Here is a 14299-nt window from a genome sequence, read left to right on the forward strand (position 1 = left end):
GATTGTTATGGGAGACTTCAACTACCCCGAGATAGACTGGAGTCTTGGAAACTCAAAATGCGCTAGGGAGACCGGATTCCTGGAGGCTATACAGGACTGCTTCATGGAGCAGCTTGTCAGAAAACCGACGAGAGGGAATACCACTCTGGATATAATCCTCAATGGGCTAAGAGGACATGCAAAGGAAGTGGAAGTAGTGGGACCGTTGGGAAACAGCGATCACAATATGATCAAGTTCAAGGTTGAAATAGGAATATCGAAGGGAAAGAGAACCACAGCGACAACGTTTAACTTCAAGAAAGAAAACTACAAAGCGATGAGAGTAATGGTAAGGAAGAAACTTAGGAACAGCACTAAGAAATCGCAGACTGTAGAGCAAGCCTGACCTTTATTCAAGGACACCGTGAGCAAGTCGCAAAATCTGTATATTCCCAGATTTAGAAAAGGATGCAAAAAGAGCCGAACAAAAGACCCGGCGTGGATAACTAAAGAAGTGAAGAAAGCGATAGGAGATAAGAATTCATTCTGGAAATAGAAAAAGGACAAAACCGAGGAGAACTGGAAAGAGCACAGGAAGCATCAAAAAGAATGTCACCTCGTGGTGAGAAAAGCAAAGAGAGAATATGAAGAGAGGCAAGCCAGGGAAGCATGAAATTTCAACCCGTTCTTCAGATATGTCAGACTGATTCTAACAAGATGGCAGCCGATTAAGTCACCATTTGTGCTGTCTCCCTTTGTTCTCTTTTATTTCTTTTTATTTTTGGTTTTCCTGCTGTTTTTGTTTATTTAATTGTTATTTTTATCTGTGTTATTTTTTAATCTTCTTTGATTTTTTTATACTGGTTGGGACTTCACTTGTGGACTTTGATCCGACGGTTCTGATTTGACCGTTGTTCTCGGTCTGTCAGAAAGGCCTTGTTCTCACCTGGTATTCCTGCACCTTTGGCGATCCTGAGCTGTGCCTGGCGGCTGGCCTCTTTCTCACCTGATATTTACTGCACAATGGAGATCCTGAGCTGTGCCTGGCGACCGATCCATGGCGAGTAGGGCTGATGGTGGAGAACTGGAGGGGGAGCGTTGCCGAGGATGACGGAGGATGACTGAGTCGTTGAGTGGAGGCGGTTGTCGAGGCGGATGCGCCATGTTTGAGGTGATCGGCGTGGACTCTGGCTTCCTGCAGCGATGCAGCTTCGGATTTTCTACTGACAGTGCGACATCAGTAGGACGGGAGATCCGGAGATTGGCTTTTCATCATGCCTGGAGTCTCACTGCGCCTGATGTCCCGCAGCCAGCTTGGAGTGCTGTTGTGAGGGACGGCGCCATCAAGTGTGAGGGCTGGTTGAGTGAGTTGCATAGTTCGGACTAAGGAGCGGAAAATTGGAGCTGGAAGATCTGAGAGCTGTTGAATGTAATGGACAGTAAGCCGGAAAATCGAGAGATGTTTCTCACTGTTTTGAAAAAGTGGACCCATCGCTGATGTGCCGAGGCCGATGATGGCGGTTGTCTGGCTGAAACGGCTAAAGCATTAGGGATGATGACATTGATGATCGATGGAAATGAAATTAAGTCCTTCCTAACTTTTATTCCATTGTGCATATTATATCTTTTTCTTTTTTTATTTAGTTGTTTAGTTTTCATTTAAATTTCCTCAGGATTCTATTGTTTAACGGTTTCTCATTCCATTCTATTCATATTCCTTCCTTTACCTTTTTTCCCTCACTTCTAATGTTTATTTTTCTTTTTACATTTCTATATTTTAATTCTTAAAATTATATTTTTATCTAATTTAGTTTTTTGTTTTTTTTTTCCCATTACGTTATTATTTTGGATTGTACATTTTGCTTTAAAAGTATGGTATTAAGAGTTCAAAGTATTCTTGTTAGGATGCTTCATATCTCATTTTTTTCCTCTATCTTTATTTACCTCTCTATTATTTACTAATTTGTTTGTTCTCAAGTACTTTAGTTAGATTGTGAGCCTTCGGGACAGTAAGGGAATTTCAAAGTACCTATCTTTACCTATCTTATCTTATTGCATCCTTTAATGTATATTTTCTGTAAACCACTTCGAACCTAACAGACTAGCGATATATAAGAAATTAAATTAAATTAAATATGTTAAAGGGAAGCAGCCGGCAAGGGAGGAGGTGGGACCGCTGGATGATGGAGATAGGAAAGGAGTGGTGAAGACTAAACATGTTCTTTTCGTCAGTATTTACAAAAAAAGACACATCCAATGTGCCGGAACCTGAAAAAATCTTCAAAGGAGATCAAGCAGAAAAATTAACATCCATGGAGGTAAGCCTTGAAGACGTACACAAGCAGATAGATAGATTAAAAACTGACAAATCTCCGGGCCTGGACGGAATCCACCCCAGGGTACTGAAAGAACTAAAGGAGGAAATAGTGGAACTACTACAGCAGATTTGTAATCTATCCCTGAAAAAAGGTGTGATCCCGGAGGATTGGAGGATAGCCAATGTTACGCCCATCTTTAAGAAAGGATCGCGAGGTGACCCGGGGAACTACAGACCGGTAAGTTTTACTTCGGCTCCGGGGAAGATGGCGGAAGCACTGATAAAAGACAGTATCGATGGGCATCTAGAAAGGAATAAACTGATGAAAACAAGCCAACATGGCTTCTGCAAGGGAAGATCATGCCTAACGAACTTACTGCACTTCTTCAAAGGAACAAACAAACGGATGGACAAAGGGGACCCCATAGACATCGTATACTTAGATTTCCAAAAAGCCTTTGACAAGGTACCCCATGAACGCCTACTATGGAAACTGAAAAACCATGGGGTGGAAGGAAAACTACACAGATGGATCAAAAATTGGTTGGAGGGTAGAAAGCAAAGCGTAGGAGTGAAGGGCCACTACTTGGACTGGAGGAGGGTCACGAGTGGTGTTCCACAGGGGTCGGTACTCCGACCACTGCTGTTCAATGTATTTATAAATGATCTAGAAATAGGGATGAAGTGCGAAGTAATAAAATTCGCAGACAACACCAAACTATTTAGTGGAGTTGGGACTAAAGAGAACTGTGAGGATTTACAAAGGGACCTGAACAAATTAGAAGAGTGGGCGACGAGATGACAGATGAAGTTTAATGTAGAGAAATATAAAGTTTTGCATGTAGGAAACAGTAACCCGAAGTACAGCTACACGGTGGGAGGGCTGGTAATGGATGAAAGTCCCCTAGAAATGGACCTGGGAGTAACAGTGGACAAGACAATGAAGCCATTGGCACAGTGCGCAGCTGCCTCTAAGAAGGCAAATAGAATGCTAGGTATTATCAAGAAAGGTATTACAACCAGAACGAAAGAAGTTATCCTGCCGTTGTATCAGGCGATGGTGCGCCCTCATCTGGAGTACTGCGTCCAATATTGGTCGCCATACCTTAAGAAGGATATGGCGATACTCGAGAGGGTCCAGTGAAGAGCAACACGATTGATAAAAGGTATGGAAAACCTTTCATAAGCTGAAAGGTTGGAGAAACTGGGGCTCTTTTCCCTGGAGAAGCAGAGACTTAGAGGGGACATGATAGAGACTTACAAGATCATAAAGAGCATAGAGAAAGTAGAGAGGGACAAATTCTTCAAACTTTCGAAAACTACAAGAACGAGAGGGCATTTAGAAAAATTAAGAGGGGACAGATTTAGAACCAATGCTAGGAAGTTACTCTTCTCCTAAAGGGTGGTGGACACCTGGAATGCGCTTCCAGAGGGTGTGATAGGACAGAGTACGGTATTGGGGTTCAAGAAAGGATTAGATGATTTCCTGAAGGAAAAGGGGATTGAAGGGTATAGATAGAGGATTACTATACCGGTCCTGAACCTGATGGGCTGCCGCGTGAGCGGACTGCTGGGCATGATGGACCTAGTCTGGTCTGACCCAGCAGAGGCACTGCTTATGTTCTTATGTTGGTTATATTTTATTGTTCATCGCCTTGAAACTTTGTTTAGGCGATTAATCAAATTTTGAATAAAACTTGAAACTACACAAATGAAACCCTAATATGCAATATTCTACACACAGTACACCACAAGAGAAATAGAAAGAAATGCATTTCTTCCTGAACAGTCCAAAATATAAAAACAACAGATGTAAGTTTTCAGTTAATATATTTCAATCACTAAATTGAAAATAAAAACCATTTTCCTATCTTTGTTATCTGATGATTTTATTTTTCTGGTCATCTTGTTCCATCTGTGCTCTTAACTCTGTTTCCAAGGCCGCCTAATGCACTTACAGTCCAGATGCTCCAGAAGCCAACGCCAATGCTCTGTGCCGGGCTGAAGGGCCTTGAGTGTCTGCGCATGCTCAAGGCTTGCTGGACTCCCTTCAAGAATCCCGGAGAGGGCGGGAGCCAGCAAGCTTTGAGCACGTGCAGACGCTCAAGGTCCTTCAGCCCAACACAGAGTATCGGCTTCTGGAGCATCTGGACTGTAAGTGCGATGTCAGACTGGGGCAGGAAGGAGCGGGTAGTGGAGGATAGGAGTGCTGGACAACAAGAGGTGAGGGGTGTGGGAGGAGGAGATAACAATAGTCATCAGTAGGAATAGCAGTGCTGGTCATCGGATGGGAAGGGTGGAGAATAGCAGTGCCGGCCATCTAGAGGGGTGGAAAATAGTACTGTTGGTCATCGGGTAGGAAGAGGAGGAAAAAAAGTATCTTCATCCAAAGGAGAATTGAACATAAACCGAGAACCCCATTTTTGGGCCCAAAAAATCTCGGTTTATATTCGAGTATATACGATAAACATAGCAACCACTGTGGGAACTTACTTCAGCCATTTGAATAGCGAGACTCCATGGGACAGAGCTCTTGCCCTGGCTCACCTCTGGACCTGCAGACCTAGGGAGTAATGGGTCTGAGTGGAGGAAGACTCAAATATAAACCAAAATCCACATTTTTGGGCCATTTCTTTGGCTCAAAAATCTAGTTTTATATTCAAGTATATACAGTAATATCTATAACTGTACCAGAGATAATGGAGAATACATCCTGGTATTTTCACAAAGGATGATCTTGGAGTTTCAATCCTTTGGGCCTCAAGATCAATAAAAACCAAAGTTGGAATCCCAGTGCTATGAGACTTCATTTGCAACTACCTTGAACTATATCCTCCAAATTACATGCCTGTATACAATGCAGTGATATTGCTCATCTAGGAATCATACAATCATGGATCCTTGAAACCAGCCATTAGATCTCACTTTTGAGCATTGACAGATCACTCCCTCCAGGGCTTCCCTAACTTACAAATAGCAGAATCACAATTCAAGGATCAATCTATGGACTTTTCACATGCTATACACCAATGTTTCTCAACTCACGGTACGTGTACCCTTGGGGATACTTGGGCCACTTGTTGGGAGTATGTGGCTTAGCTGTCAATTTCCACCTGTCCATAGAGGTGGCTGCCGGTGGGGATCCCGCATTCCTGCTTATTACCCCCACCCCCTGCTGAAGCTGCTTTCGGCGATCTCTGCCTCTCCACGGCCCCCCCCTGAAGCCCCACCTTCTTTGAGCTGTACTTGCTTCTTCAGTAACACTCCTTGCATGGATGGCGCAAGCAGCGATTCACAAGTTGCATGTAAGTAGCAGACCCAGAAATGTGAAGAGTGTGAATCGCTGCTTGCGCCTTCCTCACTGAAGACAGAAGGAGCGAGTGCAGCTCCAACAAGAACTGGGTCGGTTTTTGGGGGGGAGGATGGGTAGGCAGGCAGGGAGGGAGAGATATCCGGCTGCAGCAGAGGATGGGCAGGAAGGCGAGATCCTCAGAGGCAGCAGCGGCTTCTATTGACGGGCAGCTACTTATGTGCAGGGAGAGGGCACGAACTCGACACTGATGGGAGAGAGCATGAACATGGGACAAAGAAAAGAGGAAGGGGCATTAACTTGAGACATAGGAGGGAGGGAATAGAAAAGGAGAATTGTTGGGTATGAGTGTGTGAGTGAGAGGGAAAGATGGTGACACATAGGGAAAGGAAGAAAGGGAAATTGGTCATAGAGAGAGAAGAGGGAGATGCATGAGGGAGAGATGGATGAGATGGAGAAATGGTGGATATGGTGGTGGGAAGGGAACAGAGGGACAGATTGAAGAGGATTGAAAGGGGGAGGAATGTTGGGCATAGTGATGGAGGGAGAGATGTAGCATTGTGCTGGAGAGGGGTGATAGAAGGCAAAATGGGCATGGGGTTGGTGGGCAGTGGTGAAAAATGCTGCACATGATCTGGGGGATGAGAGAGGGAGAAATGTTGGATGTGATAGTAGAGGGGGGTGGGAGAGATGCCTGGATCTCTCAAGACAGATGGACAGTGAGATAGAGAGGGAGACTTGTTGCCAATAGAGGTGGAGGAGAAAGGAAGAAATGTTGTACTTATGGAGGGACAGAGAGAGATGTTAATTGCGGAAGGAAATGAGGTCCAGAAGAGAGGAAGTGTGCAGTAGACAGAAAGTGTTGGACATGGAGAGATGGATGGGGAGGGAAGAAAGGAGACATGTCACACTCAGGGGAAGGGGGAGATGGCAGAGAGTAAAAATTTGAACTCATGGAGGGAGAGAAAAAGATGTTGGTCGGGGGAGGGAATGAGGGCTGGAACACAGAGAAAGAGATGTTGGACTTGTAGAAAGAGATGTTGGACTTTTAGAATGGAGGAAGAAATGTTGGATGTGGCAATAGAGGGAGTGTGAGAGATGCATCCTGGATCGCTCTCACTTTCCCCAGGGGAGAGAATTAGAGAGAGAAGGAGAAGAGAGGAAGAAAAGTTGGACTCATGGAGAGATAGATATGTTGGTTGGGGAATGGAATGAGGTCTTGAGGAGAGGAAGCATACAGAAGGCAGAAAAAAAAGAAATATTGGATGCAGTCAGAAGGAAGTGCAACCAGAGACTCATTAAATCACCAGACAGCAAAGGTAGGAAAAATGATTTTATTTTCAATTTAGTGATCAAAATGTGTCAGTTTTGAGAATTTATATCTGCTGTCTATATTTTGTACTATATTTGTCTATTTTTCTATAGTTGTTACTGAGGTGACATTGCATATTTTAGTCATCTGCCTTGACCTCTGGAAAAAAAAACCCCAAAAACCCGAGTATAAATGATAATTAATATTTTCTCTGCGTACAGCGTGCTTTTTTTTTTAATTTTGTGGTTTCCATTATGTATTAAGATTATATTGTTTGTATATGAAAAATGGATGGAAGAAATTGCATTACAATTAGTACTATTATTATGGGGGTGGGGTCTGGGGTGGAGCTTGGGTGGGGATACTTGGTTGATATTTATTAGTCTTAGGGAGTACTTGGCTTGAAAAAGTTGAAAAACACTGCTATACACCACACTTTCATTGAGCCATCTCCTTTAATTCATTTTTTCAATTTACTTTTATAAAAACAAAGCAAGCACCCTAAAGATTTAATGGTGCTTCAAAAACTGTAGATCCAAGTAGCTGCCAGAAACCCAAAGATACATACCATCAGCTAAACGCTCTTGCCAGCTCTGAGCTGCATGTGTAAAGAACTCATTATTTAGTGCATTGCTACTTAAACGCAGCTGCCCATCATTTCCAATCTAGAAAAGAAAGCACAATGAATATACAAAAGTTATATATCTTGGAAGTAAATAATCTAGTATAGACTTCATTTCAACCCCATCTCCAACCCCTTCATCATTTCCTCCCCCCTCAACCCAAGCCCTGTACTCAGAATTCCCCAACTTACTCTGCTCTTTGCCATCTCCCTCAGTAAAAAAAAAGCCCCAACAATCTGTTCACCCCTGCTTCTAAGCTCAAGCCCATCATATTACTCTACCCCTCTACCCACCAACCATCACCATCGTTCCCCCTTTCTGCTTCCTATTTGTGAAAACTGTCTGTCCCATGTCTTTTGTTTGTTTGTTTTTAAGTTCATGAAATGTAGATTTACAAAGAGCATGTGTTAAAAATGGTTCTGCACATGCTCCTTGAAAAGTGTATACATTATAAAGCAAACAGTGTCCCTTCTTGCCCATTGTTAAAAAAATTCTAACAGCCACAGGGATACTAGAGAAATGTCCAACTGTATTATAAATATATCCCCAATATTCAGCATTATTTAACCAGTCAGGAACTGCCATAAATAGTGCTTTTGCGGATAACTGTGAATATAGAATGGAAAATAATGGTTATCTCCTGCTGAATTTTCAGTTAGTGGCTGTTGTTAAACCAGCTATATCTTGCAACATATCCGGTTAGGTGCAGATATTCAGCGCCAGTCAAGATAAGATTAGCAGTTAAAATCAGACATAATTTTCCAAGCTTCTAGAGTCTCCTACTGCTCTATGGCCAACAAGGTAATGTCTGGATGAAAGGGAAAAAAGGTGGTCCGAGCATTTGTGCTGCTCATGGCCGTGTACTGTGAGATGGAAGGCAGCTGAGGCTCCAACTTCAACTCCCTAAGCCAGGGGTGCCCACACTTTTTGGGCTTGCGAGCTACTTTTAAAATGACCAAGTCAAAATGATCTACCGACAATAAAAATGCTAAACATATATATATATATATATATATATACACACACACACCGAGTGTACTTTGTATTTATGTTCAAATATTTTTTTATTATACAGCCCCCCTCCCCCGAAGGCCTGACCCCCCCTGAAGGTCTGCACATTCCCCCTCAAAGGTTGACTCCCCCCCTGAAGGCCTGCACTACCCCTTGAAGGACTGCACTCCCCCCCCCCCCCCCACTACCCTCAGAAGATCATACAAGGTATTAGCCACATAGTCCACTCCCATCAGCAGCAGCTGGGAAGGAAGATCAGAAGGTACAGAGTCTGATCAAATAATCAAGAGTGGCACACTTGAGCCACAAAGGAGGCTACTGCAGTGACCCTCACAGTCAGAGACAAGGCATCAAACTACCTCTTGAGCAACATGTCCAGTTTGTAATCCTGTTGATCCTTAAGCACTATACTCCCCTCACTGGGAAGGGATGTGCACTTAGTCACCTGAGCCACCAGAGAGTCCACTTTAGGCATAACAAACATTTGCTGGAACTTCTGATCCATAGGAATTAGCTTGGACATTGGATCTCCCAGTGCTCAGAAATTAGGACTTTAATATCCAGGTGCCAGGAAAAGGCAGTAGGCTGAGAGAGGACCCCGCTCAACACAGAACAGTGGGAAGTTGAGCTCCTTCAGAGACTCAAAGAGCAGATCCATCAGAGCAGCAGACTTGAACAGCCTACAAACTGAGGGGTTCTTGCCCTGGATCCACACTGACCATTCTCGCATTGTCTCTAACCAAGTCATCTCCTTGGGAAAGAGGATAAGCATCCAGATCATTCTCCTCAAGAATCCTGTCTGACCAGCTGTCGGTGTCCAGGGGAGACATGGGCCTCCATGGAAAAACAGATGCTAGAATACAGGGAGGCTGCAGAAGTGGTCACTCTCCAGCTAACCCAGAAGGTGCCATAACGCCGCCGATATAGGACTGCCAGAGCAAGTTCACAAAGTCAGGCGTAAAGAGCATAGAGGACCAAGAATCCACTTCAAGAGGAGGGTTAACATACGAACATAAGAATTGCCGCTGCTGGGTCAGACCAGTGGTCCATCGTGTCCAGCAGTCCACTCATGCGGCGGCCCTCAGGTCAAAGACCAATGCTCTAAATGAGTCCAGCCTCACCTGCGTACGTTCCAGATTAGCAGGAACTTGTCCAACTTTATCTTGAAACCATGGAGGCTGTTTTCCCCTATAACGGGCTCCAGAAGAGCATTCCAGTTTTCTACCACTCTCTGGGTGAAGAAGAACTTCCTTACATTTGTATGGAATCTATTGCCTTTCAACTTTAGAGAGTGCCCTCTTGTTCTCCCTACCTTGGAGAGGGTGAACAATCTGTCTTTATCTCCTAAGTCTATTCCCTTCAGTATTTTGAATGTTTTGATCATGTCCCCTCTCAGTCTCCTCTTTTCAAGAGAGAAGAGGCCCAGTTTCTCCATTCTCTCCCTGTACAGCAACTCCTCCAGCCTCTTAATCATTTTGGTCACTCTTCTCTGGACCCTTTCAAGTAGTACTGTGTCCTTCTTCATGTATGGCGAACAGTGCTGGATGCAGTACTCCAGGTGAGGGCACACCATGGTACAGCAGCATGATAACCTTCTCCGATCTGTTCGTGATCCCCTTCTTAATCATTCCTAGAATTCTGTTCGCCCTTTTCGCTGCCATCACACATTGTGCAGACAGCTTCATCGACTTGTCGATCAGAACTCCCAAGTCTCGGAGAAAACGTGAACTCGAAGGCCTTGAGCATGCGCAGATGCACAAGGCCCAGCAAAAAGAGGACGCAGATCTTCGGGCACTGGTATGTCCTGTGCGTTGGTGCCAGTGGCCAGATGGGGTAGGCAGCGTGTTCACGGGATTTCAGATCAAGGCAGGGGGATGCGACGCGAGCAGGGGGATGCTGGATCGCAGGGGGGAGGGTGCCGGATCGTGGGGGGCGCTGCTCGCAAATCAAGGCAAGCTTAGTTTCTGAGGTGCCGATTTTACAAATGTTTTGCTCGTCTTGCAAAACACTCGCAAACCGGTGCACTCATAAACCGAGGTACCACTGTATTTCGTAAATCATTTATTATAGATCAAAAATGTATTTTACAACATTGGTTGGAAGAAAGTCCACCCTCATTTTGGCATTGGAGGGCAGAATTTCATGCTCTTATGATTATGGAAGCTAGGGTGGCCGCCCCATCTTAAAATAAAACAGAGTAAATTTTGGATGATCTGGGACCCTTATATACAGCAATTATCAGTCAGAGCACGCAGTTTTGTAGTGAACTCATTACATTTGTAATCATAAAGTGAAGCACTATTTATTAGTAATATTTGGAAATGGGATGAGTGGAGAGGGGTTGGGAAGGGAGGAGGGAGTGTTGGGAGGTACTTTATCGTGTCTGTATTGTAATAATAATTGATTGATTTTTTTTATTTTATATATCTACAATGTATTAACTGAGTTGAGATGATATTCTTTGTAAGATTTTTGTTATGTATATTATATTTTTAAAACTCAATAAAAATTGTTGAACATTAAAAACAAGGCTTTTTGAAAAAGTTTGAGAATTTAGAAATCAAATCGGGAAAAATCAAAGATGCCTGCCGCCAGAATTTCCTGCTGAAAAAATGGCTATAACTCCATCGGAAGATCTAAAAAAAAAAAAAAAAAAAAACCAGTGATTTTAGGATTTTTGTGATAGGGGAACAAAGCTACATTAATATATAGCCTCATAAATCACAATTTTAGACATCCCCCGCAACTGTTTTTGGGCTGTGACAACCCTACTCACAGACCAGATGCTGGGAAGATTGTGCTGCAGCCTGCCACAACTCCTCTCATGGTAGCTGGAATAAGGAAAGGACCTCTGCCACCAGGAAAGCTGCCTCTTCTGACTCTTCAGCTGCCAGTCGGGCCACAGCTGGACTGAGCCTCAACCCTCGGGACCAGGATCCAAACGTCACAAAAAGGGGGAGGAAAGAGCAGCTGATACGGGTACATTCTGAAGAAATGCAATTGTTACCCGTACAGCCTGCACTACACTCAAGTCGAGGAGAGAGCAAACAGCAAGGGAAAACCGCTGAGCTCCATAGTTCCAGCAGGCTGGCTGAGCAGGTCACCTGCAGGATCTACCTGTGGACCAAAGGGCGGGGCAAACTGGTTGAGCTGATGCCTCTGCACCCAGAGGTTGTGAGATCAGATCCCAGTGCTGCTCCTTGTGACCCTGGGCAAGTCACTTAATCCTCCAGTGCCCACCGCTTTAGATTTGAAATGCCAAAGCAACAAAAAGGCAGTATACAAGTCCACCATTCTCATTCCCTTTCCTCTCATGCAGGCTAGGCAGGCACTGGAGTTGATTAGGAACACAAAATCACGCAAAAAAAAATGCAAAAATTACATGAAAAACAAAAAAGACTGAGCAGATCAAAGTTGCTTCTGCAGGCTCATGTGCAGAAGTAATAACTGACTGAGCGCAATGGAAAGAAGGAAGGAGGAGGAGGTACTGAAAACAGTGATCAGTATCTTCTGCAATGGATGGAAGCAAGACCTTTTGTTCAGCATACCATCCCTATTGCACTGGAATGGGTAGATGTGAATAACTAGTTTACTGTTTCCAAAGACACTAGGACTAGGGGGACATACAATGAAGCTGCTAAGTAGTAGATTTAAAACAAACCAGAGAAAATATTTCTTTCCACGTGTTATTAAACTCTGGAATCCATTGCCGAAGAATGTGATATGTAGAAATAAAACAAAAACAAAGGAAAAAAATACCTTTTTTTATTGGACTAAATTAATGTAGTCTATGTGGTGAAATCAGTTAGTGCAACAGAGTTTAAAAAAAGGTTTGGATAATTTCCTAAAAGAGAACTCCATAGGCCATTATTGAGATGGTTTGGGGAAATCCACTGCTTATTCCTAGGATAAGCAGAATAAAATCTGTTTTACTCCTTGGGATCTTGCCAGGTACCTGTGACCTGGGTTAGCCACTGTTAGAAACAGGGTACTGGGCTTAATAGACCTTAAGTCTGTCCCAGTAGGGCAATTCTTATGTTCTTCTACATGAAGTTGTTGAGAGAATATCTAACAAAATCACTACTAGAAAGAGGATTAAATGTGGAAGACCACGGGGTGGGCAGGAGGAAGGCAGGCAGGCTTGGAGGAGCACGATAAACTTAAGGAGGGAGGGCCAGCATGACCAATGCTGGGACTGTGCAAGGTAAGGAGGAAGGAGTGTGAGAGAGGTACCCAACGTTTGATGGCAAAATAAAAACAAAATTAAAAAGACTGCACAGGCCACCGTTGGCTAACGGTCCTTGCATTGAAGAGCACTGCAATAGGGTCATGTCACGGCTTAATTTGAGCCATGGCAGCACTGGTATCTCATTTGAGATCGGCCTCTTTAGAGGAGATATGCAGAACTGCAACATGGTCCTCAGTCTACACATTAACATCCAGACGCTGGGAAGATGTGATGAATTTATTCAAGGTCTAGAAACCAACACCACTCCCCTTGTCCCATTTGTTTCATTTTCAGGCTGTCCTCAAAAAAAATATTAGAACTATTATTTATAGTTCCTACATTGCTCTGTAGGCATTATTTGTTGCAGGCCATATCTTCCCCATTTTTTTCTTGTTGGATAACCTGATAGCTAGGGATTTCCATCAGTCAGAATACTGCATCCTGTCTGTCCTTGGAGAAAGCAAAGTTACTCACTTGTAGCAGGTCTCCAAGGACAGTAGGAAGCTTATACTGACTGCCCCACCCACCTCCCCTTGTAGTTGCATTCTATCCGCTATTATATAGATTGCCTGATCCAACGTGATGACAGTGAGTGGTACAATGTGTGCATGAGTGGTATGATGCTTCTAGAAACACAATGATGTGGAGCCTCTGTGTTGAGGCTCTGTTAGTGATGTCACCCCGTCAGTCAGAATAAGCATCCTATCATCCAGCAGAGAACACCTGCTATAGGTAGCATTGCTTTACCCCCATATCCTCGGTGCCAATATACATAAGCATGCATCCTTTACTTCCTAACTCCCCTTTCAGATGCACTCAAATTCATCCAGATTCTTTCAAAATCTATCTCTAGCTTATCCTAACTATTCTTTCCTCCAATACTCCTCATCTTTCGCTGCTGATCAGGCTAGCAAGAGCAGAAGGTCAAAAACGGATGAAAACTGGAATAAGCACAAACAACATCAACGCAGATGCCATAAGGGGGTAAAAGGGGCCAAAAGAGACTATGAGGAAAAAATAGCCAAGGAGGTGAAAAACTTCAAGCCATTCTTTCGATATATTAAGGGGAAATGACCCGCGAGGGAAGCGGTAGGGCCGTTGGATGACTGCGGAATAAAGGGAGTGGTAAAGGAGAAATCGCCGACAAACTGAACACATTTTTTGCGTCTGTATTTACCGAAGAGGATATACAAAGCATCAGGCTATATACTGGAAACAAAGATGGGAAACTGACAGGGTTGACGGTCAGTCTAGAAGAGGTATGCAAGCAGATTGATAGGCTTAAGAGCGATAAATCCCCGGGACCGGATGGCATCCATCCGAGGGTCGTCAAGGAACTGAAAGGGACTATAGCTGAACTGCTTCAGCTAACAGCCAATCTGTCGATCAAATCGGGAAAGATTCCAGAAGACTGGAAGGTGGCGAATGTTACGCCGATCTTCAAAAAAGGTTTGAGGGGAGATCCAGGAAACTACAGACCGGTGAGTCTGACCTCGGTACCGGGAAAGATGGTAGAGGC

The 14299-nt window shown here is 43.9% G+C and overlaps 1 protein-coding gene across 2 annotated transcripts in view; it reads right to left on the reverse strand.

The window, feature by feature from the left end:
* ASXL1 (ASXL transcriptional regulator 1) overlaps positions 1-14299 on the reverse strand; it is a 227894-nt gene that overhangs the window by 82894 nt on the left and 130701 nt on the right. For both annotated transcript variants that reach the window (XM_033962878.1, XM_033962877.1), the window contains exon 9: positions 7487-7583. In XM_033962878.1, coding sequence (XP_033818769.1) covers positions 7487-7583 — 97 coding nt within the window. The remainder of the gene's footprint in view (positions 1-7486; positions 7584-14299) is intronic.

Source organism: Geotrypetes seraphini, chromosome 11, assembly GCF_902459505.1.
Source record: "Geotrypetes seraphini chromosome 11, aGeoSer1.1, whole genome shotgun sequence".
In the NCBI taxonomy this organism is placed as follows: Eukaryota; Metazoa; Chordata; class Amphibia; order Gymnophiona; family Dermophiidae; genus Geotrypetes; species Geotrypetes seraphini.